The sequence below is a fragment of the Chelmon rostratus genome, chromosome 10 (assembly GCF_017976325.1).
Source record: "Chelmon rostratus isolate fCheRos1 chromosome 10, fCheRos1.pri, whole genome shotgun sequence".
NCBI lineage: Eukaryota > Metazoa > Chordata > Actinopteri > Chaetodontiformes > Chaetodontidae > Chelmon > Chelmon rostratus.
Genome location: NC_055667.1, coordinates 6,892,685 through 6,918,048, shown reverse-complemented (window position 1 = coordinate 6,918,048; position 25,364 = coordinate 6,892,685). Strand labels below are relative to the sequence as shown.

Below are 25,364 nucleotides of genomic sequence, written 5' to 3'. Positions count from 1 at the left end.
TCATTTACAATTTGCTCCAACGCTGAGCACGTATTCCACCATGCTCGCTAAACACCGCACCGGCAGACTCAATAAAAAAAAAATCCCTCCCCCGACAAGCTGAACTCAATCTCCCTTTCGGTGCTTAATAAATGAGTGAGCCCAATAACGGTTTGGTCTCCAAGTTTTCTGTTGATGAAAAAAACTTCTTTCTTCTCGGCACATTTCAATTCCTGTTAATTCAGCCGACCGGCGGCAGAGCGAAATTAAAAAGCCGCCCGCTCGCTCTCAGGAGGCTTCGCTCTCTGCCCTGGCGCCTGAGAGAAAGAGGCTGCAGCTCCTTTCCATTCACGTGCATTTGCACACACACGACAATACAGATGTGCACAAGATATGGATGAGCATGCACACGCGTTATGAACACCCTGCAAGAAAGGGCACTCGTGAGAGATAAACTATCGACTGGATTGGCTATCCAGAGAGCAGAGGTGATGAAGATGAGGGTCGGTGCATTAACTCAAACCAACAGGGCGATCTGCATGGTGGATCTCATTTCGTCTTCTTCAAAGGGGTGACGGCGGGGCTAAAGAGGGCGAATCCAAAACACAACGTCCATGACTGACTGCAGGTAAACCACCAACTGTAAACCCTGACGGCGGACAGCTCCTCGCCCACAGACCTGCGACTTGGTGCCCACGCTTCCTATTTATTATGAGTTTCAGTTGAGGGATAATGTTAGTTATGGGATGGGGCATAGAGACTGCAAACTAGATCTTTCTTTACATTTAATTAGCTATTCAGTTATTCCATTGTGTTCGATTATTTCGATCAAATGTGGTGCATTTGATTTTAATACAAACCCAATCTTTCACAGACATCCTCAAAACTGCTACAACTGAATAGCTGAATCAGGTGGAATGATCTGATGGAGCTGTTGATGAAGAGGAACAACTCAACAATTTCCTGAGCAGCTGCAGACGTTTTTTTTTTTTTCCTGAAATGTAATAACTCACTCTACAGTCTGCAGACAGGACATTTCAAAACCAGCGGCTGAAAAGTCTCATTCTCAAGCCAAATAAAGCAAATAACAAACCAAATCTGTTATTCCCGTGGTTTGCATGGTGATATACTGGTCTGCCCTTCAGCTGTTTGTTTTGGACTTTAGCTCTAATAAGCTTAGTTACTCCTGAGCACTGTATCAGTTACAACAGGCCAACATAATCTGTGCTACAGACTAGGGGTGGCCCAAAAACAACAGCGCGATATTTCAGGGTATTTCTTCGATAATGACATTTTTGACGACATGACGAAATATATACGGAGCACAGTTTGCCAAAGACTGAGCGTGTGTGGTTCATCTGCTTGGTCTAGCACTCACACCGGCTGTTGAGCTCCCCTCACAGGAGTTTGGCTCTCCTCATGCTCGAGGTGGTTCTTCTTCCACTTTTTACATACAGTATTAGCTACTTTTGCAAAGGGCTGCATGCACAACTTCAGCAGAAGTAAAGTCGATTCCTGAATGTAGTTCTACCACACATTCAACAATACCCAATAATGCGTTACTGCCAAATTCCGGATGTCCATGATATGATTCCCCTATTAAACACAACCATATTTTCAGACATAAACTAGCCATACTTGGAGAAGCGCACCCTGACAGGCGTCTCCTCCCAGCTGTCCTCTTAATTACATTTAGTCTACACAGCAATTATTATGCCGAGTCAGTTTCAGTTTGCAGCACTTAGTCAAACCTGAGATGCTTTATGTGCGTGCACAGAGACGCCTATTTTTTGTGAGGGCGCCTTCTGTCAAAGAGGATCAGTATTTTTGTGACATCTTACTTGAAATGTCTGAGTATGTCACCCGAACTGATGCCAAATGAAGCTTGTTCCATTTAACAGCACTGTGCGGTGTCGTGTCATATATGCACAATGCCATTAAGAAATTCCAGGCAGACGGCACGACAGAAGGCTGGCTGTGCCATAAAAAGCTTGCTTAAGGCTTCAAAATGAGAGCGTGTGTGTGTGTGTGTGCATTGACAAGTGTGTGGAGTTCATTATCAGGAGGGCTCTGTCCTCAGAAGCACAGATGAAGTCCAGAAACATTCAGTTTAGTCTACTGTGGAGCAGGCTCCCTCTCCATCCTTTATTTCCCGTCGCTCAAGACACCCATCTTCCCAAAAACACAATAAAGGAGGAGGGGTGGGGGCTGTTGGCAAAGGCACAGAGGCAGAAGAGAGGACAAGAAAGAGGAATAGGGGGTTCAAGGAGGGGAAATGAGAGGAAAAAGAAGAGAGAAATCGCCTCTCAACTCAACCATTGTCTAGATGTAAATTGGAGCTGATCAAGATTCTGCTAGCATCGTAACCAGCAAGTTCAATCTGCACAGACTGAGCAGAGACAGAGAGAGCCATACTGAGAGACAGAGAGAAAGACATCGATGGAGAACAACAGTGTGTTTAAGAGTGACTCATATACAGACAGACATGCAGAAACACACACAGGGACAAAGAAAGAGATTTGGCTTGAGTGGGAGCAACAAATGCGACACTTTAGAACCAAAAAAGGAAGGGGGTGGCTGCACTTAAGGGCAAGAGCGCACGCACACACACACACACACACACACACACCCTAATTTCAATACAGCAAACTTGTTACGCTCAGACAGTCATGTACCCGCCAAGTGATGAGCTGTGCAGTTGTTACTTCGCTGGAAAAGAATGTGGATTTCTGACTGATCCTCGCTCTGGGAATGTGTCATGGGTTCCTCTGGGTGGTGTGAACACATCTGACCCTGATGTCACCCCCACCAATTCACACTCCCTTTGGCCTCAGGTAAAGGCTAACTGGGGGCTGACCTGGTGCCTTTCACTCTTCCCTCGTTTACGTGGAATGTGATGTCTGGATTGGATAGTGCTGCCCTGCCGGGGTCAGAGCGAGGCCCTGGAAGTCAGCGGGTGAAAAAGGACCCGGGGGAATTCCACTGGGAATTCTGTATCGGAAGCCTGATCAAGATCAAGTGTGTGTGGATGAGGGAAATACTATCAGCGTTTTCTGTGTTGGAGGAGTTCCATAAACCTGCCCATTTCTCAAAGATATGAAGCTATCGCTAAGAGTTGCACTAAGACGAAAAAACTGTCAAATAACTAAATCCAGAAGACTTTATTGTACCTCCAGAACAACTACAGACACCAGAAATACATCAAATCCATAATCAATACAAGTTCAAACCCACCCAAAGGCAGATTTGCTCAACCTTACGAGCTCCTTCAGACATTCACTCCATTCATCTGAGACAAAGCAAAAGCAAATATTTGCAGCGAGCCAATGACACACATGACTTTTCGCATTATCTCGTTTACTGAATGCTTTGGGGCCTGCATGCTGGAGCTTGTCCTGTGCTTAATGAGTAACACCACACTGATGACCTCAAGGTAGTCAAGTGCAGTGAGTCAATAAACTGTGGAGTCATACATAACCATGCATGTTTTTGTCTTGGGACTTTGGAAAATTTGCTTTCTGTAGCGACTCATAAAGTTTGTGAAAACTCGCCAGCCAAGCCAAACTAAGACCAAACAGCCAGTCAACCTGCCTTTAACTTCATCCTGGACTCTCAGATATGCTGTGAACCAGCTATGAACTGCTAATCCTGTGGCCAGAGCTCGCTTCCTGGCCATTCTAAAGAGGTCCGGAGAAAATCTAATCAATTAAAGTGGAATAAGAAGACCATTAGAATTCCTCGGGCAGCTGTTCGATTGGGCGCCCTTTGGGTTTGTTAAAAATGACATCTCTGCTTGAGTTCGGGTTTGACCTGCAGTGTGACTTCATTGGCTTGAAGTAAAGCAGACACACACACACACAACTGCAGAAACACTGCAGAGCGCTTGCAGATAGACATTTGTCCTGTAAAAAGCAGGGTCTGATTTATCTCTGATAGCCTTTTTCTGACAACTTGTCCAAGCAGGCCACATAGCCTGTTGAAAAACCAGAACACGTTGAAAAACTCTCCACATTCAACGCCTCCATCCATCTCAATGCTCATATATTTCTCTGAGAGCCCTCTCAAACATGTCTGCTTCGAGTGCTCTTCCAGGGCATGCCTCTACCCACTCAGTGCTGGGGAAAAAAAAAAAAAAAAAAAACATCTCTGAAAGATGGATGGAGAAACTTTTTTTTTTTTTTTTAAAGTTGTTGCTGTTGCACTCATGGTCACAAGAGGATTGGGGGCATTTCAAAATGGCTGACTGTGCTATATGGTAATGAGGCCACAGTGTGAAAAAAGGTAATACAGTACGAGAGGCTTCAGAGTGACAAAAAGGAAGAACTTGGAGAGAGGCTGATCCGGGCATACCTCTGGCAACAGCTCGCAGCCTGTGATAGAACTTGTTCCCTCAGGCTAAGCCTCTCTGCGGCGCCGTGCTTCTGCTGGAGAACGCTGAAAGCTGCCTCATGGCACTCAATACGAGCCTGCTTCCCCTTATTCGTGTGTGCGTGGGGGCACAGCGCGAGAGTGAAGGAGGCGACGCTGATAATCGAGGAGCTTCTAATTGTTCATGTAGCTGCTAGTGAGAGCCAATTAAAGGGACAGTCTGCCCAAATTACTCACTTACCCCTGACGGTGTTTGGCCAAGTTTTATATGCTGAGGTTTCGAGGCACCTGCGAAATGTTGCAACCTCAAAACAATGGCGGTCCAGCCCCCCCACCTCATTCCCACATTCTCATCTTTTAACATTCTTCCCATCTTATTTCACTCACTCTCACTCTCCTTTTCTACTCGCCTCTTACTCAACTTATCCTTTTCCTTCTTACCTTTCCTTCATCCCCTCTCCTCCGGGGCCACTGTCTGGCTGTTTCTGACCCTCCATCACTCACGCTCTTTAATCTGGAGCTTTACCTCCGCCTTTCCTTTCTCGCTATGTAGCCGATCAGACTTTCTCTGTTGCAGAGCTGTTTTCCCTCCTTGTGGTTTCACTCCCTTAGATGGTGAATAAAATTAGTTCTGCAGGATATACAGCTCACAGAGGGCCGTTGTGGAAATAAATACATTTAATGCTACAAGTATCACTGTTAAGCATGTACTTCTACATGCTAAACATGTCTAAGAGCTTACTGTATTTCCATTATAGGTCCTTGAATCGCCCACAATCTACTGCATGATGGTGCCATTCGCTGCTAGGTGTTTAACTGCTACTGGTGCAAAATTCTTCTCGAGTCTCTTTGGCTCCTGATCAGGTTGATCATTTTACATTGCTAGAACCGCAGATTCTGGCTGTTAATGGCAATCAGCTTATACTTTATTGACATGTTATCAGTTTTACAATAAGCTGCTGACTCTCCAAATCTCACCAGTGTCTTGTTAGTTGGGACTAAATGTTGTTGCTGTGGTCCACTTGGAAAAAAAAACATTCTACTATATCAGTGCATGAAGACAGATAGCGGGTATTAGAGCATGCAGGACTGCACTGACAGTGGGTGCCAACGTAAACTTTCTTAGCTTTAGTAACATTGTTTTTGCTACACATAATGCAGCCACTGTTTGCTCATTTCAAACAAACAAATGGTTCTTTAGGTAATGTACAACTCCTTGTGGAGCCATCTATTTCCTGTGTGTGCTTATTACTACAACCCCGCGACGGAGGAATTTCAGTCTTACATTACTTTGGAGACTGTTCATTGTTGAAAGCAATAACAATGCAATGGCTGGGTCAGATATAGCGTCACATACTGCATTGTGTCTCCTGATGGGGAGATAGCAAAATATGTGTGTCTGTGTGTGTGTGCGTGCGTGCGTGCGTGCATGTGCGAGTGTGTGTGTGTGTGTGTGTATACAGATACATGCTCAAGTTAGTGAGACATCCTCTGCCAGATATCTCTGTTTGTCTCTGAAAGCCATCACGTCCTTGCCATTGTTGGCTAAAACAACAGTGGAAGGCTGGCTGCCTCCCTCGAGCCTGACAAATCTGTCAGCCCTGAGGGCCGGCAGAGAGGGACAGGGGGAACGGGGACAATTCCTACGAGGTATCAACTCTCAGGAGAGTCGTCATCTTCAGGGTTTGTCAGAAGACACATATCACAAATTCCATGACTCGAGAAAACAAAAGGAACTTTAACATCTTAGATGGCATTACATTTCCAAAAATTCTAATCTCTCTTCTCGGTTTAATCCCCATAGTGCGGCCTTGTTTTGCATCAACAGCCAAGAGTCCTGTTAAGGTATCACTTTGTAATAAACCAGTGATTGTAATAATCACTTCTGCTGGTTCTTGAGGAAGCTGAGAGAGACACAGGCGGAGGTATATGGAATTAGGTCAGAGGCCGGTGTCCGATCTGCACAAACTGCACCTGGTTGTTAGGGCTATGACAGCTTTACAGGGCATGGGATTCCAGCCTAATTACAGGTGGAACCGCTGTGAGATGAGAACACTGGGAGGAGGAAGATGACAACTGTGAGAATAGAGAAGAGGGTGGCCAGGAGCGGGGAGAGGGCTGGGGCAACGTAAGTCTGGAAGAATTTAGTATGTGATAAAGAGTGAAGACGTAAAACTCAATATGTGATGGGTCAGCAAACTGTTATATATCAGCCCTGCCTGCCACAAAGGTGCTCCAAAGAAACATCAGAGAAAGCCAACCAAAACATGGTGTAGGCACAGGACACGTCCACACACACACACATACATACACACACACACACACACACACGATGACAGACAGACACATGTGCAGGTCATCTTCAGAATCTGAAAACATGATTTAAGATGACACCTGAAAGCAGCAAGAAAAATAGACAGGAAAAGGAAACATGCAGGACAAGTCACAAGGGAGAGAGGGGTTTTCATCCTGGTCTCACCATGACAACCCTTCCACAGAGAAACAGACGAGGGGGGGAAAAGGAAGTAACGGAGACTGGGCTGCTGTCTGAGGGGCAAAATAGCACGGGAAAAGCCTGAACATCCCATGACTTGTTTGTGAACGTGGGACCCCCAACTGTCAAGTCTCCCCAACTTCCTTTACGTGCAGCACTGTAACGTAGATAGTGTCAAATCAGGCAATGCGAGGGATTACTCTCAAAGCAGGGTTCAGCAACAGCAACGTTTATGTAGGTGATTTGGCACAACTTAACTTCCATTGCTGCAACAATTAGATACTATCAACCCTAACCCTAAAACCGAGCCTAAGCGTAGGCCTGATCCTTCCCAGAGCCCTGAATCAAACCCCATCAAACACCTCTGGGGTGAACTGGAACAACGGCTGTGAGTCGGGCCTTGTGGCCAACATCACAGTCACTAACGCTCTTGTGGCTAAGTAGGAGCAAAATCCTGCAGCCAGGTTCAGCAGCACATTAACATCAAGACATATTAGAAGATCACACATGGGTTTGATACGGGATGTTAAACAGAACGTGTCCAGCCTGGCCCTTAATATTGTTGAACAAATATAGTTTTAGTAGCCCAGAAACAAGGACACCATTATTATATAATTAGCTTTATCCTCATGCATATGGCTGGCAGTATGTGACAGTTGCAAAAAATGAGACAACAGGAAACATGATAGGTCTGATTTACAGCACTGGGTCGGTGCATGTCCAGCCCGCATCCAGAAGATGACAAAACGTGATTAACCTCTGAACCGAGTTCCTCCTTTTTTTGTGAGTCTGAGACTCTCAGACAAATGTCAGTTCATTAAAGGTCAAAAACACTGATAAAAGAGAAAGAAGTTGATACTGAAGAGAAAATCACAGCATCTTAAATACTGCTGAGATAATTGTGGAGGTTAGCCAGCTAGAGACAGCTGACTGAAGGCAGCGTGTCATGTGTTGGACATGTCCAACTCTCTGCTTTCTATTAAAAGCAGATGGTCTAAATAGTGTTCACCAAGCACACTCGACTGAAAGCTGCAGTTTGTCAAACTAGTTCCAGAGGAAAAGTTTGTCAACCAAGTCCCTTATGTGTCCTACAACAAAAAGAAGTTCCCGAGCAAAAAAAAAAGAAGCATTTTTCATTTTCTTCCTTGTTTTCTGTTGATCTGAGCCGTGATCTCAGCAGTGACAGCTGAGCTGACCTAAATCTAAATCACATTAGGACTTCTGCTATCCCCCTGGTGTCCCACCAAAACCCTTTTCTCTAAACCTGATGTTTTTGGCGTGTTGACAGTAAGTAGCCACACTTGCCACAGCAGCTGCCCGGCTTCAGAAATGCCGTCTCGGTGCAAGAATTTTGTCACGGATCCAGCTCCCCGGAGGGAGCCCAGATCTCATACAGACTGCAGCTCTGAGCTCTTTATGTCTGGGATAGAAGATGGAGGTTTCCGGGTCACTGTACATCCAAGTCCCTGCCCAGAGCCTCCCAGGTCAGTTCCACTTTCCTGTTCCTAAACTAATGAAGAGCTTAACGGGGACTTTGACACCTGCCAACTTCAGATCTTTTTTCTTTTTTCAATTTCAGGAGCTTCGAAACAACATTGTCTGGCAGAGATGGTCAAATTCCTTACTTAATGATCATGATGCATTATGAATTCTGATAGAGAGATCCTCTAACAACCCTGAGACAAGTCAGTTTAAGAAATAGTTCTGCAGGTGGCTGTGTTCTGCACAGCCAAGTTATTTTGTGAACTTTCACAAAGGAACCATTCAACCAAGGAGAAGAGCAGGTTTCTGTGCTATGCAGAGACATTATACAAGTATTTTACAAATAAAGAGAATACATGAAATCATTTCTTATTGCACTGAGAGAATGAAAACGAATTTATTCCAACAATAAATTTTTCACAAGATATACAGTGTATTTGGACAGGCCTGATGTCACACAGTATGTCTGTGTGTACACTGCGGGCATGTTAACATCTCACTGAAGTGACAGGCATGTCACTACATGTAGGCGTCTTTGCGTTCAATCAATACCATCTACGATTCTTATCAGCATGACAGCGATACACTCCCCGTTCAAACTGGGATTCAAGCCAAGGTGAACAGACTCCGGTTAAGTGGTCCGTTCCTCCTTTGCGCTCTTCCATCTTTCATGGCTTTTTCATTTTCGGAGTCCTTTATCGCTATGCCAAGCAGGCTCTCCGCTCCCGCGTTTTTAATTAAAATCTAAAATGTGCAATAACTCTGGAGACTCTGGGGCTAGCTGGCAAACAGGTCTATTGGTCGTGTTTCTCCCTTCAAGGCTTTGTTGCTTATTTCATCAAAGCTTTCCATCAAGCCTTTATGTTTGTCCAATTCTGTTCACTTCACTGCATAAATGCTTTGACATAAGCCACACAGGGAACACAGACTTACTGAGGGCGCACCTCTGTATGTAAGCTCTACAGCAAGCAAATGAAGTCTCACTCTTAGACTATCGCCTAATCCATTCAAGGACCCTGAGAAAAATTCAATCCTTGAAGTCAGTCTTCTTGACTTCCCATGACTCCATGAAGACAAAAGGCTGCTTGTGTAGACACGGACTGGATAAGGACCCCGCCGCGGCAGTTCAGTCACCTGGGTGCGGCTGCGTAGTGTTCTCACACACTTTCCAGAGCCGTAATAAAATAAACTCCATCTCCTCTTTGGAATTACCCACAAGCCACATTTTCATACCTGGGAAAGTCAAATATATAGCAAGTTGTAATGTTTCACTCTGCAGCAGTGATGATCTGAACTGTCTCTCGAACTTCTCGGTAAGATTAAAACACGAGCAGGTGGTAGCTGAGCCTAATATTTAAATTATAGGGCAGAAAACTTGCTGTGAGATTTCCCAGAGTGTCTTATAGCGGGGGTGGACCACCTTGCCTGGAATAAAGACAGCCTCCGCTAAACTCAGAGGACGTCATTACACCTATATGAAATATTATCAATCTTCAGGGAAAACAAGCAGAGGCCACCTCTGCAAAGAAAAAAAAAAAGTCCAGGGAGAAAACATGGGCTGCCATATCAACATACTCAACATCACATGACTATCTTCCATGCTCTGAGTCACTGATTAACTGTAGCTGTGAAGTGACCGCTGCATGTTTCAGTCTGTCTTTAATTGTTCTTGAAACAAGGGAGGCAACCGCCCGGTGGACGACTGGCCTTTGTGTTCTGATAAAAACTGCAAGCAGACACCATCGTGAAAAACTGAAGCGTTCACTCTTCTCCATTTTTGCCCTTATCATTCAATCATTATCTCCTCACATATCAAGAAGGTGAGGAGGGAGGGGACAGCCAGGTAGGACGCGGTGCAGGTTAGGAATTCCAGCCGATTCCGGGCCTCCTCCTTGCACAAACAGTGGGAAAATAGCTCAAAGTTTTCCGTGAGGCCGGGGCTCATTCACCAAAGGAGCGCTGGAAGAGGAGGCGGGGTGGGCTCAAACAGTGATCCCACATCCCACCCACCCCGAGGAGCATTCCACAGGACTGTCTGCTCGCCCATCATTAAGCGGGACCACCTGCTGGCAAATCAGGACCCCCATCATGTTCTCAGCAAGCCTGGCTAACCCCATTACCAGTGAGCCTCTGGACTGCTGTATGCGCACATCATAAAGAGCCAGTGGTATGTCGAGCAGTAAAATGCTGCTCATTAACATCCCACAAGGACTTTTGATTGTCCATCCAGTGTAGCACACTAGCTGCACTCAGCATTGCGTATTTAAATAGATGCAGCACAAAGGGACAAAGAAATGATCTTTGATGCAGCTGTTGCATGACTACGCACTGACTTCTGACTGGCTCATCTCTCCTCTTCTAAAAAGAGACAGATAAAAAAAAAGAGGGAGGGTGTGGAGGAGAGGAAGAGATGAAGACAGAAGGAAGAAACAGCTCTTTGTTGCTGTCCTTCGTTGGGGCCTTGAGGGAAAGACTGGCATCAAGTCATCGAGAGCTGAAACAAAAGCAGCTGATAAACAGAGCGAGCCAGATAAGATCTCCCTGTACGCTCAACACTTCTCCATCAAGAGGGCTTCCTCTCCTCCAAACCCCCAACACCTCCGCCTTCTCCCTTTGTTGTCACTAACACAGCACTGGAGAAAGACCAAAATGGAAATGACAATAAACACAGCGCATACTTTGCATCTTACTACCTCTGACAAAATCTGGAGGACAAGGCGCTCTGCGGAGCCTTGAATCGTCCCCTTCATTCACTTTTACAAAACCGTGACTTTATTTTTGTTTCCAAAGACACAGGATATGTGTCTGTTTGATTCTGACATGTTATCTGTCAACTCTCTGCACAGCACAATCGGCTGTGGTAACATTTCAGTGAATGGTAGCTGGAAGACGGAGAGAGAAGGGACAAGGAAGCCAAAGGCCCTCTGCTTATCGGCCCAGACAAGGTGCAAATTCAACTGTGTGGAAGTGGTGTGTGCTGAGTTGAAGAAGTCAGTTTCTTACTTCAACCACAGAAATGCCAGGATACTTACACACGTCCTGTATCTAAATAAAAATAAGGCATCAGGAAACAAAAAAAGGGGGCTCTGTCTTACACAGTGAATATGGTGCACAGCATTTTAAGAGCTGGTCGGCACAGCAAGTGTTTACTGAGATCTTGTAAACACTCCTCTGGGGAGGGCCGCTCGGTGGCAGACGAAGGCCTGCAGCCAAGTCATCGCACACATGGACCGAACGGCCCTGAAGTGTCACCGCCCGATGCCAAGAGCACGGGTGTAGAAAGAGTGTGAAAAACAGCGCCCGAAGGCTTCTGTCTTCGTGCGGCGCTGATCCCAACTTAAACAAATATGCCGAAGCAAGCACAACATCCCTCACGTTCCGCGTCTTCACGCGTACAAAAAAAAAATCCCTCTGTTTTCACTTGGTTCTACATCACTCATCTTCCTTCCCTTCGTGTCCGCATCTGTCTCAAAAGTGGCGGTGGGAAGGAGCTCACACAAAGCCTTTTTTCTTCCACCTCAGACGCCTCCCCACCTTGCTCTCTGCCAGGCATTCCTGAGTCTATCCTAGCTATCGAAAATGTCAAGAATGAGGAGAAAGCAGAGGAGGGTACAGCGAGTACTGCAGCAGGTAGAGTCTTGTCCCGCTGCACTGACATCCCACAGTCTCCGGGGGTAGTGGTTGCACAAAGCGGATGGGATCTGACTTGACTCTCTTAATTAAAACTCTGCACTGGAACCAGCCTCAAAACACATTCTCTACCGGATGGAGGCATGCCAGCTAATTATCAGGGCCAATTTCACTCCAAAATACAAACACAGATGTAGATAGGGCTGTACCTGACCATTATCCCTGAGCATTACTCATTGGACAGTCAGTGCTTAAGAAGTTCCAGAGCCTTTCCAGGAAAACGTTCAGCTCCTTTAGATGCACGATTTCCGTCTAACTTTTGCCTGATGACTTCTTCAAGTATTTCCTTACCGCTATTCCTTCGACTGTAAGGTGAGATGAGAAAATCAGGTTATGTGAAGTAAACCCTCTTCAAACACAAAGCCCTGAAACAAAAGGGCACATTCTAGACAGTTTGTCAGAGCCAAGAAACTCCCCTCTCCACAACAGGAGTCCAAAAAGAAGAAAAGAGGGCTGAATAAAAAGGTTAGCAGTGCAGTGTTTCGTGCCTGGACAGACAAACAGAAGAAGTTTTATGTGTGTGCCAAATGCAACTTAACACTGCAAACAAGCTCCATCCATTGGAACATCCTGCCACCATGAACTGTTCAGAGGAAAGTACCCAGAATATAGACCCTACAACTCTGAAACAGTGATTGCCCCAGAAAGCCTTCAGCAAGGTGGTTCGTGCGCTGATTCATTTCCCCCCGGTGCTCCCGGCCGGCCTGAGAGTTAGATTCAAACTTTGAACGGCTGCCAACATTGTCAAGCACCAGCAGAAGTTAAACAGCAGCAAGCTCAGCGTTCACTGGCATGGGGGCACAGGCTGCTACAGTCTCACAGTCACGGTAGATGCTGAGATTTATTAGTCATGGCTGTATGGTTCGTCTCATAAGAGCCTGACAAATGACTCCTCAACCAAAAAAGGACTCAGAGGAAGAAAAGCATGTAATTAACTCTTTTAATGCTGACGTTCTGGTACCCAAATCGATAGAATAAACAACGCACATGACTCATCGCTACTTTCTGCCTCCCAGATTACAAAAGCTCCTTGAAAACTCTTTTCTCCGCATTTTCGTGTGTGGGCAAGTTTGATCCGTCCGTCCGTCGCCTCGTTCTGCTGCTGCAGATTTTGTGTTTGTTTTACAGTGGAGCTAAAGTGGTGGGAACCTGCGTTGCCCCGTAAAGCTCCCACGTAAAGTGCCATGTGCACGCTAGCGTTAAGCAGTTTCACCTCTGACTTCATGAAATGGCCCAGCTACAAGGTGCAAAGGTCAGGAATCATCCCTCAGCCACTCAACCCGTGTCCTGAAGGTGTTAATCAGACACACCCACCTCAAGGTTACGCATGGAAAGGCTGGAGCTTCACCATGGCAACAAAGCTCCTACAATGACTCAGGTGTCCTTGTCTCATGGAGTTCTGGGAAACTTTGACGCTCTGAGCCTGAGGCTATGTAATTTCAGCAGCCAGCGATGTATGAAATCCTCGCTGCTTTAAGTGATTTACAATTACTTTGAGTAACCACAGCACGGACCCGACACTGAATTTCTCACAGCTAAAACACAATATCCAGCTAAAGCAAATTGAATTATTTAATAACAATAATAAGCTCTGATAAGGTTACAAACTAACTCCCATACATGTTTATCACTCTGAGAATTACTTCTGTAGACTCCCAACAACACGCGCTGTGCGTTCCGCCCCACGTTGGACATGACATGGGGCCCCGTTCCATTCACGGCAGAGTGGCTGCTTACCTTCCACGCAGTGCTCCACGTCCTCCAGGTTGCGCAGGGTAATCCTCATCAGGCTTGAGTTGAGCATGAGTTCGTTCTTGTGTTCTGGCCCCATGGACTGCGGGGCGGGGTTGAGAAAGAAGATGCGAGTGTCACCCGTGGCCACCTGGTTGTCACAGATCCCGGGGTTGCCGAAGCCACCGATCATCACCTTGTTGCCGCCGTCCAGGAGAATTTCACGGTTGACGTCGGACTTCCCTTTCAAGTAGCGCCACACCCTGACCTTTAGACGAAGGACAACACAGACACAGCACCTTTTAGCATCCTGTCAAGACCAAAAACCCACATAACATTGTAATCTATAAGTGTGCACAGGGGTGTTGTGGGGGATTTAGGGACCCTGTCCAAATCTGAATCAGGGTTTTGCTCAGTTCTTCAGTTTTTGTGATAAGAAATTAGTGTTTCTCTGACTGCTCAGACCTTTTAAACATCCACTGACATTGCATGCAACAACTGTGATACCTAAGTGATTGCTTCTACTGGAATAAATCTCATACAAAAGATCCAGACACAGCACTTGTCCAGCCACTTGAAACTTATCTAAAACTCTGCATGCACCCACAGGCGGTGTATCACAGGAAGTGCAGCACAGAGTGCTTTATGCACTGTCATGGAAAAGCTCGCCCCTTCCACTACACGTTAGCTGCCTCGTCTCATTTCGGCACTCGGTGGTGGTTTCTGCTTCCAGAGGGCGAGCCGTGTGCCTCTAATCTGCACCACTCATTCACCGGGAGACGGGAAGCGAGTGGGCGCTGAGGAAAACAGCAGCGAAAGAGCAACCCAAACACAACTTGTTTATTTTGACAGATTATAGAGTGGTCTACCACAAGTCCACGGTGGTGCATAAGTTAGTTTCACAATGAATGGCCATGGAATAAGAATGGGGGAAGGCTGCTTCCTGACTGAAAATGAGTGCATTTGTGGAGCCTTGGGTGTTTGTTTTTCACCCTGTGGTATAATGTGGCTGATTAATCCGAGCCATGAGGTTCCTGTGGCATTAAGAGAATTGGAAAATGTAAAGTTTTAGGTCTATCACACAGGTTTCACATGAGGGACTATAAAGCATGACTACATATATTTACTGCTTTGGCCGCACTTTTCAGCACCCGTCAGTGTCTTTACTGAAAAAAAATCTTCTTATTGTTTCTTACAATCTTATAACAGCAGCCTACAAATCACTGAATTATTTTGGATGCTTTAAGTGCCATGTATGTGCGGTGAAGCCGCAGCCCTCCTCCCTTCACATATGTGCCTACACATTGTGTTAATGACAATAAAGTTAAATTCGATTCAATTGAACTAAGTGTTTACTACATTTTACTAACTTTTTCACCCAAAAGACATCATGGTGACAGCCACGGGCCCTAAATTTCTGGTTTGGGATAAAAGTGGTGGCATTTGTCAGCACCTTTGCAGGCACTGGCAAATGAAGTTGCATGAACATGTCTGCCTGCAGATCAATTGAGAGCTCCAGCCAGGGGCCGGTGAGGGGCCACTCTCCCACTGCAGCATGTTTGGGATGATTACATGGTCGGTTAGGCCTCCCTTGTAGCTATGTAATTGGTAAGTGGAAATAAAAAAAAACACCATCTATCTGCTTCTGAAGGCAAAGTGGATTCTCTGTCAGCGTCCGCGCAAACGCTGCCAAATGCTTCTGGATGAATGAGTTTGTAAAATGTTTTGCAGGCAAGCCGTTGATGCCTCTGAGAGAACACAAACTCGCTGGTAATAGCTTCCATCACGAGGGCTAAGTGATAATGTGACTTCTAATAGCGCACAGGCAGTATATTGGTAGTTTCGGCGCAAGGAGCAGGTGTCCTCTCCCTGAAGCAATGCACTCCTGCGGATACTTGACTTGATCGTCTCAGAAAGCACATGAAATCACTCACCTTGCAGGAGTAGGTGTTATGCACCGGGTCCACGTTAATTATTTCGTCCACGGTGCCGGTCAAAACTATGTTGGCCTCCTCTTCCCTGTCCTCCAAGTCTTTCTCCGGGCAAGTTGCGGCGCAACGCTGCCACAGAGCCACGACCACCAGAAGCAGCGCTGTCCGGCCGGGCCGGAGTGTGCGCTGGGAACCCATGACCACCACACGGATGTGAACCAAAAAGTAAAACTTTCCTAAAATTAAATTCTACCGGCCGGAGGGTCCGAGAGCAAACTCCAAACTCTTTGGAGAGCGTTTGGATTGAGCGCCGAGCTTCCTTTTCCACAACTTCCCTACGGACGACCAGGGTTTCTTTCACTCTGCAGCCGTGTTCCCCGCATCTGCAGCCCGGGTTAAAAATCCCTCTCTGCCGCCGCCGGCTGGGAGACCAGGAGGGAGGAGAGGAAGGAGGAGGAAGGAGGAGGAAGGGGCAGGGATCTCTCTCTCTTTCTCCAGGAATGCAACTGCACTTCTCTCTCCCCCTCTTTTCCCCTCTCTCTCTCTCTCTCTCTCTCTCTCTCTCTCCCTCTCACACACACACACACACACACACACACACACGCACACACACACGGTGACGCTCCTAGATTTGCATGCGATCTGAATTGCTGATCCCACAAGTGAGGGTGAGGAGGGTGGCGGGGAGGGGGCTGAAGGGGTGCGCGCTGGGACGCCTGTGGAGAGTGGCTGTCCAACGTCGCCCCCAGTCGGACGGACAGTGTCTTTACCTCCGCTCCCCACCACCAGGAGCGGCCGGGATCACAGATGATCTCCTGCTGGAGGATTCACTGCAGTGAGGGCTGCATGTTTGACACCGCCTGGAACCTTAAATGATCTCGATTTCGTAACAGACAAAGCATAAAGCACACAATCCTTTAAGCTCACACTAAATCATCATCTGTCTTTTCAATATCACTGTGATGCCATTTACTGGCATAATTAACCTATTATACCCTGGCCCACAGTTTAAATCCCTCCCTCTAAACCTTTCCCAATCTTTGATCTGATCTGGAGTTTTAACTTCAGAAGGTATGACTTCTGTTTACACCCAACATAAAGCTATCTCAGTGTTGGAAAACGCATATAAAACTGAACTGAACAGCTGAACAGGCGGATGCTCAACTCACGCGTTGTTATATATCATTAAAGATTCCCCTTATACCGTAAAACTCCCCATGTTTGAATCTGTAAATGTTACCATATGGCTATTTTGTTAGAGCTCCTATTTAAGAACAGACAGTGCGTAAATTTCCACTCCTCAAAAGCTGTAATTTTAACTACCCTTCTATTCCTGGGAAAATGACAGGCTTGGTTATGCACAGTTGCTAGAGAGGATATTTGCAGAAATTTGCTCGAGTAGGCCTCGGCTCTGACAGCTGAGCTAGCCCAAATAAACAACCGCGTCCCGATTGGAAAAATCACGCAGCTTGTCAGCGCTTTTTCATGTTCTTCACACACACGGGCCGAGGATCACATCTGTCAGGAGAACACGCTCCTCACATGCTCTTCCTCTGGACAGCGACAGTCCGCTCAACGCTGTTCAAACGCGAATAATCTGTCAGGTCAACAAATGACATAATCTGTAATGTCATCAGGCCTGGAAGCCGCTGAAAGTGCATGGCAGGCCGACTTTGTGGCTTTAAATAACATTATCATTGGCTCCCGCATTGAAATGAGCTTCATTTTATAGCAGTAATGACTAGTTTGAGCAAGAGTACACCCAAACTCAAAAAAACATTTCCACTGCATGTTATTATATATTATAAATGATTCTTAATGCAGTTGTATGTTGGAAAAGCAGCTCTGCCTTTGTTTGTGATTTGGGTAAACAGTAATGAGTATAAATTAAAACAGTGTCTGTGTGTGTGTGTTTTGGGATACAAAAATTCAGTGGCATTTCCTTGTCAACACACTAATTACAGCATAACAGGCCTACACAGAGATACAAATGAACGTCCCTGTTGAGCGAAAGTGTTAGACCAAAGACATGTTATTTTCCTCGTTTGCTTAAAGCAGCTTTTTAACATTTCGCACAATACGTCAAATGACTGTGTGATGTGAAATACTTCGCTCACAGATCACCGCTGTAAACGCCGCCCCAGCGCTTTAGCCACTTTGAGCTCATTGTTTTGGTTTTCTGTTTTCACGATCTTTCCAGCACCGGACAGCAGACAGAAAGTGTTAGTGACCAGCTGGTGACATCCGAAGTGAGCAGCTAAAGGACCAGCAGTTATTTCCCTCAGGAGCTGTTGTTTGCTAACACGTCCAACGCATGGGAGGATCCAGCGGCGGGGCCACAGGGACTCTTCACTGACTGAATTTTGAAATAATAAATACTATATGAATGAATAACATTGTTGTCTGGTGCCTGAATTTTGTGTTCACCTTTTCAAAGGCAGTTCCGCCTCAACTTGACTTGCTGCCAGGTAGGTTTTTTGGTTATTGATGTATAAAACATCAGAAGAATGCAGGAAAGGAAGGGTCTAAAACTAAAATTTTCCTGGGGAGGAGCCCCAGACCTCCGGATAGTACCACACTTTGTAAAGTATGGCCCCTCTGTGACCCCTGAGCTAGAAAAATGTTAAATCCGTCCCTGGTTCACCACAACAACTTGATAAATTGATATGTCAGTGTTGAATTTACAGCTTGTTCCACTGTCCCCAAGAGCCAAAAAAAATCAGTTCATGCAACAAATGATGACGAGGCTGAATGTGAAGAGTGTTGTTGGTTTAATTCGATGTTTTTATCTTGTCTCTTAATAAGAACATTTTTTAGAGACCTGGCATGTGGTGACAGCTGTGTTTTGTAGTGCTCTCAGCCACAATCCCCCAGAAAATCGATGAATCAAAAAAAATAAAAAATTAGGGACAATTAAATAAGTGAGTTGCTTTTACGAGAAGAAATGCTGACAAATGTAGTGTGCAAAAACTTGTCGGGGCAGGTGGCATTTTTAGTGTTCAAAATCTCAATCAGGAAAAATCCTTGAGACAAACAGCAAACACGGCTGTGTGTTCGGTCGCCTTCGTCTGTTGACACAGAACACCATTATTAAAACATCTTTCATAATGTGAAACTTACCAGAGCACATGAACGATCATGTCCCCCTATTTCCAGTTATCTCCTGACAGCCCTCCTCCTCCCACAAATATTTCAACACAAAAGCCCCAGAAAGTAAACAAGCTTTAACAAGTATTTGACATTTCATAGCCTCCTTTGTGGCTCAAAGTGTGGGCAGATGCAGTTACAGCAGAGGAGCCGGGGAGCAGAGACATCAGCCTACAGTCCCTCAGAGGGGATCTACTGTCTGACCGGAGAAGGTGTGCGAGAAACCCTTTTCCTTTTGCCACGCATGTGAATTTTACACTCGTTAAAACACAAATGAAGACAGACTATATTAATAAGTTAAGAGCGACGGCACATTTTTACAGTCTGAGCAAGAATAGTGGGCCTATTTTAAATGACATTTGGCAAGAGAAGGCTCAAATTTGAAAATGTCACATATCAGCATGAAATACTGGCTCTCTGTGGTGTCATACTGGTCTTGGCCTGCAGCAGTCAATCTGTCCTTCTCACAGTTATGACGGTGATGGATGCAGATGCAGCCTTTTATTATAATCTATTTTGATAAGTTATACTTATGTTGATGGCTTACACAGAAGAACCCGTCGCAGCTGGAAAGAGTTGACTCTGCGCTCGGACGTGTGTCACTGGAAAGAAAGAGGTGTAACCCAAGATGCAACATTAGCAGCCAAATTGTATGCAAAGCCCACGGGCTGCACTTCGCGGGGAAGCAGCTGCACTGCTGCGCCCCTGTTGTATCACTGCATCAGTCAGAGAATCACTGTGCAGTATCGAAAACCAATCCAACCTCTGGGCTTGTGCTCCAGTCATGTAAGTGATAGCTCACAGTGCGTGCCACATAAATAATGCACCGCCCCTGCTGAAGTTATTCATTATCTCGACATTCGAGTTTGTGCTCTGTTTCAACATCCTTTATCCAGATAGTGTCTGCTCATTTCCTGCGCTCAGTGTGTTTTACATCGCTCTTATATGCAACGTGCAGGCACACTCCCACTTAGCATTGCCCAACAAAGCAGCACACAGACACACAAAGTACACACACGCAGCACGCTGAGACATTCCAGCATTATCAGCCAAGGCTGCTGCAGCTCTTTTGTTTATCCAGAGGACAGGCCCAGTCCCCTTTATCAGGTATCAGCATGAGAACAGAAGAGCGAGCCTCGCCTGCCTGGCATCTACTGTATCTGCCTCCGACCACAGTCATAGTGTCCGATTTCCTCCAGCACAGCCTGCCCTCTCTCTCTCTCTCTCTCTCTCTGCTGTCTCTCTGGGTGGCAGGCCGAGCTGCAGACGAACTCATCCGGTGATGCGCTTACCTTTTGAAATACGAGCCATTATGGCAGTGTTTGCTGTTTGGATATTTGTCCCCAAAACGTTAAGGTTCCTTAGCAACACGCACATGTTTTTTGAAAGTTTGGCTTGCCCCCTGTCTGGATTTGCACTGAGCATACCCTGAAGTCCTCCTGCATGTGTTTTATTTTTAAGTCCCTAAACTAACAAACTACAACCAGCTGTTATCATTATTACATTTACATACATGTATAGCATTTACAGTGAATGACGAAAAACAGACCGGACACCATTTTTAAGGGAAAGTCACTTTAATTCACTGAAAGGAAATACTATAACTTTATTTCAGTACGTGTTACTTGTCAAAAATGAACAAAAAAAATGTATTGTGACCACAGTAACCCAATGAAAGACCCCTGGAGGCTCCAGGACCCCTCCAGTGAGATGACAAAATAGCCTGAATCCAACACTGGACCTGGTTTCCTTTAATCTATCACCCCTTTCATACTGGTGTAAGCCAGTGGTTCACAGACAGTGCGTCACACCTTAGCCTGATCTTTAATGATTTTAATGTTATATCATACCCAGGTTTATCATCATAAACCCTGTTCTTCTGATTCACAAAGATAATTAACCATTAACCTAATGCAAAGTTAAAGCTCAATCAGGACAGATACCACAAATGAATAACAATAATGCAGAAGCTTAATTCAATAAAAATAACTTGATATTGACTCTGCCATTTAGATTGATTCATAGGTGCACAATCCTTTAAATAGCAGCCACACAGAGATCCCCCGCAAAGGAGCCATGGATAGGCACTTGGCACCTGTGGCAGTGTGGTGGTGGAGTGGTGAAGCAGCACAGCAGCTTACCACAGCACAGAGATGAAACAGGTAAGCCAGAAAGAATGACAGCAAAGCTTGCAAACAAATTAAATCTCTGCATAATACCTGAGAGGTGTAGCCCCAGAGCGATGCTGATAATTGTCTTCCTGCTTGAACATGCAATAAACGCTTGATTTGTTGAGGATTTAACAAGGAGACAGAAAGAGTTTAGATCACTATCTGTATTGTCTGTCATGCTGAATGTATGTGTAAAGCATCGCAAATATGGGAAACCTGTTTAACAACCAGACTCAAAATAAAAATAAATATTGAAATAACGTGAAATATTCAGTAATTATGGCCTCTGCCAACAGTCTGGCTGAGCATGTCGTCAGGTGTCACACACACAGAGTTTGTGTGTGAAAGCTCTATACAAAGAGGAGCAGGGAGGTCGAGGCATGCCAACAAAAGCGTGAATATACAGGGCATGCTAACAGCCGTCCTCAGTTGTATGAAGCAGAGCAGTGAGATTACAGCCTGATTAGCTTTTGTCTGGATTGAACATTTTTCATACTTATGACGTTGCAGCAAGAGATGATCGTCAGATGTTTTTTCTTCTGCCTTTATTATTCTTGCCATAAGGGCAGGCATTTACATTTGCTTATGTGTCTGAGGACCCGCAGGAATTTCATCAGGTCCTTGTTGAACTGCCACACATGAAATGTCTATAGTGGCTCGGTGCATTTGCATAAGAAAATTGCTTTTTCAATTTGGTGTTTCTGCACAATTCAAATGTGGAGATATTAGACCATCTCCTAGACGGTTCATTCAAAGTTGATTGGTTTCCCAAAAACGTACAGTCTGTCGTTCACAATATTACATTGTTTTGTGTTACATGTTGCATGTTGTTTGCTGCACTTCTTCATTGCAGATGTGTTTAATTCATTGATACAACCACAGCAGAGCTGGTTTTGCTGCTTACATACTGAAAATACTGTGTATGTCTATGGTCTGTCTCCATGCTGCATGCTCACATTATATCTCTTCATTTGCAGCCCCACTTTCTCAAGAAAGTTGAGGTAGAAGAGCTGCGGCAGACTGTGTTTAGCTGTCTGACAGTTTGCCAGATGGCCCTCTGCTTTGTGGCGTCAAGTCTAAACAGGAGAGGTGGTTTCACACCTGGTTTTATCCCTGTGCATTTAACTGGAATGTCAGATAGTTCAATGCCCCGTGGAGCCTCTCCCATTTCTGTTTTCCCCCTCCAGCTTTCTCTTTTAGCCAGAGAGTCTGCATTGTGGCTTTGAGCAGACCTGATATGTGTCTTGTTGATACAAATAAACAGGTAAATACTCACTGCCTGGGTACACTGCGGTGGATAATATGCAGTGTTTTTCCATTGTTCAGTTCCAATAAAAATACTTGCCTCGTGGTCTCCGGGTCTCCACTATCATTAGTATCTGTCTTATCTGAATGGATTGCCAAAGATAAGCTTGAGTGGAGACAAGATAAAGGAGTGTCGGTGAGGAACACCATGTAGACTGTGTCTGCCTCATTAGAGATAGGGACCCAGATAAAGTCCTCTCACTTCCTCATGTCACACATGGTGACTGTATGCCTCCCAGAGTGGTTTCAGTGTGCAATGTAAAGTCCCCGAATACTAAATAATACTGCTAATATATGGAGGTCATATGGACCTCCAAATCACAAAAATCTCCAAAAGTGAGTTTTTCAAATGTTAATCTCAAACGTCAGTACGAGTTTCCTGCAAGTCATTACGTTGAAAACCTGCTGCGAGCTGTTTACTGGCCGTGCTGAGGGCAGGGCAGCAGTGAATGAGAGCCAGCCAGCTTCCATTACTATTAGTTGGTTACGAGACCCCTCCATCCATCTGCTCCCGCTCCCGCCCAGCTCCTGCTCGTTTATGCAGAGTGTCTGCAATTCACCGACGGCCATTTTGTCTAATGGACGCTCTTCATTCATTCCCGGCTTGCTCTCTGGCAGGCGCTCGCCAGAGTCCATTAGGATATGAGCCCACTGCGAACACCCACAACCACGCCACTGCAGATGAATGACAAGATCAAAGCCTGTCTGACTCCAAGTGATTTAGCTGCCACTGTTGAGCCGATGTTGTGCAGTATTCTGTACCTACGTCTGTTGCCGTAATGAGACCCATCTGGAGGTGAAATTGACTACTCAAATTCACCATTAAAGCGCTCTGTCATCTTCTCTCTATTTGACATATTGAATCTCACTGTAACAACCTGGTGATCAAAAAGCAGACAGTAGCCTGTTGTAGAAACGATGAGTCATGCATCTGTGGAAACAACATATTAAACCAGAGGCACCAGCATACGCTGTTATGCTCCACGATTAAGGACTTTTTGATGAACAGGAACTCAGTGTCAACGAGGATCCTCATTTCCATAAGCCGGCCTTAGGTTTCCCCTGCAATAGTGTTTGATCTGAACGTCTCACCAAAGCAAAGGCACATGATCAATAGGTTGACTCCATGCTCGGGTGTGTGTGTGTGTGTCTGCAGCTGCCCTTCCTCAGTCAGGGAGCTGAGCGCTGTGCCAGAAGACAAACTAAGCACTATGTGACAAGAAAGTGCATCATCATCACGGCTTCATCTTCTGCAGACTTGGTTCGACCCAAAAAGGCTGTCCAGTTGCATTAGCTAATTGCTCCAACGTCTCCCTGCCACTTGGCACTTTTTCATCTGACCAGCTGTGCTGATTCAATTCAGGCAGATGAATCTAAGCACTTAATTCTACTGCAAATATTAAGGTTGGACTCACCTGTACCAACGGCAAGGACATCTAAGATTATTGATTAAGCCATTATGAATCTGACAGATTCACAGATCAGTGAACTCCTTCTACCAAACAATGAACACTGTGCATAGACTGCTGTTGGGGCTCTTTTTGCTTGACTGCCATGGTACGACCAAAGCTATCTTTAAAAGTGATGCATCATGTTTGGGCTTTATGCTGCATTCACGCAATGTCTGCAGAATGGGAGGAAGGGGAAACCTCCTGATACTGCGACTTGGAAGTCTTTAATGTATAATTCCAAGATGGTTTACTGTTAGCCTCATGCCTGGTTCAGAGCACACGGTATCAGCCCGACAGTGTGCTACCTTCAAATTCACTATGTTCACAAGAGGAGTCCATGTGAACGCCCCCTTCTTGTGGTATTCGCAACTTCAGAGGTGGAAATTTTCTGAGCGCTCCAAGTTCCTGAGTTCGCTGACGTGTTCAGATATATTGGAGGTCATGGCAGTTCATTTTTCAGTGGATGTAAAGTTAATATATTTATATTTATTAATGTATTCGTATATGTCATTTTAGATTTAGTTTTTCTAGGTGATTTTATATGTCTGAGGAATAAGTCAAAGTTTTCATAGAAAGAAGTGATGGTTTTATCCCATGCAGCGTATCATAGTGGACTGTTCTTTCTCTTGCCTGGTAGGGCATATTTCACAATGCCTGTGATAACGTTGACCAATAGGAACGCAGGGAGCTACTCCGTGCACAACTGGAAACATAGCAAAGCAAATCCAGAGTGGTGTTGTTGTTCTGAGGAAAGGTCACGGTCATTATTTCATCTTTTTAAGGCTTTTGCTGAACACAAGACAGCCAAATAGATGCATTCTTCTTCCTTCTTCCTGATGACATCACGCAGGTCATGACAGAAGCTATGATTGGCCAAACACCAACGTGCAGACAAGAATGCATGATTCTATAGTTTTTTCTAAAGTAAAATGCCACTAACCCAACTATTCACTGAATAGAATACTTAGGGTTATATCCTTCAAACTAAATTCAGTGTTCCTTTAAACTAAAATAAACAATGAGATACGTGACTTTCAGGTTTCGCTATGTTAGGACACCTGTCTGGGAGCAAAGCTAAAATGGTAGGCCTACTTTCACCACTGGCGTCTTGGCCGTGCAGGTGGGTAGATACATTCAGGCCAGAATACCGTGCTGGGCTCTGGCCAGGTAGGGGATGAGAGCCGCCCCCAGCATCTAGAAGCAGATGTTACCTCATGAATCCTTGCCCAGGAATCTGTGAGTCATACCAAATCCCTCCTGCTTAACAAAAATCCCTGAGAACCTGTGGAGGAATGAAATTGGGAAAGGGAAAGAACATGGGGTTGGTGGAGGGTAAATCATGAACTGCGTGACAGAGGGAGGGAAGGATGAAGGCGGGAAGGATTAACAGATGGATGGATGGCTGATGAATAAGGTGGGTGGAGGAGCAAGTGCTGGAGCAAGCTCACCTTTTCAGCCTCCCCACTCTCTCCTCCTCCGGTCTAGATCGAATGACAGGCTCCGACACAGGGGGAAATATTTCAAAAGCACGGCTGAGTGAAGAGGCAGAGCAGAAAATAAACAGGAGCAACAGCAGAGGAATCAAAGCCTCGGACCGATGAAAGTGCTCCCAACA

General features: G+C 45.5%; 1 protein-coding gene across 1 annotated transcript in view; it reads right to left on the bottom strand.

Moving 5' to 3' along the window:
* agrn (agrin) overlaps positions 1 to 16,149 on the bottom strand; it is a 235,932-nt gene extending 219,783 nt beyond the window's left edge. The window contains exons 1-2 of the mRNA XM_041945446.1: positions 15,679 to 16,149; positions 13,751 to 14,012 (exon numbers count right to left, since the gene is read on the bottom strand). Coding sequence (XP_041801380.1) covers positions 13,751 to 14,012; positions 15,679 to 15,873 — 457 coding nt within the window. The 5' untranslated portion in view covers positions 15,874 to 16,149. The remainder of the gene's footprint in view (positions 1 to 13,750; positions 14,013 to 15,678) is intronic.
* Between the last annotated feature and the right edge of the window lie 9,215 nt (positions 16,150 to 25,364).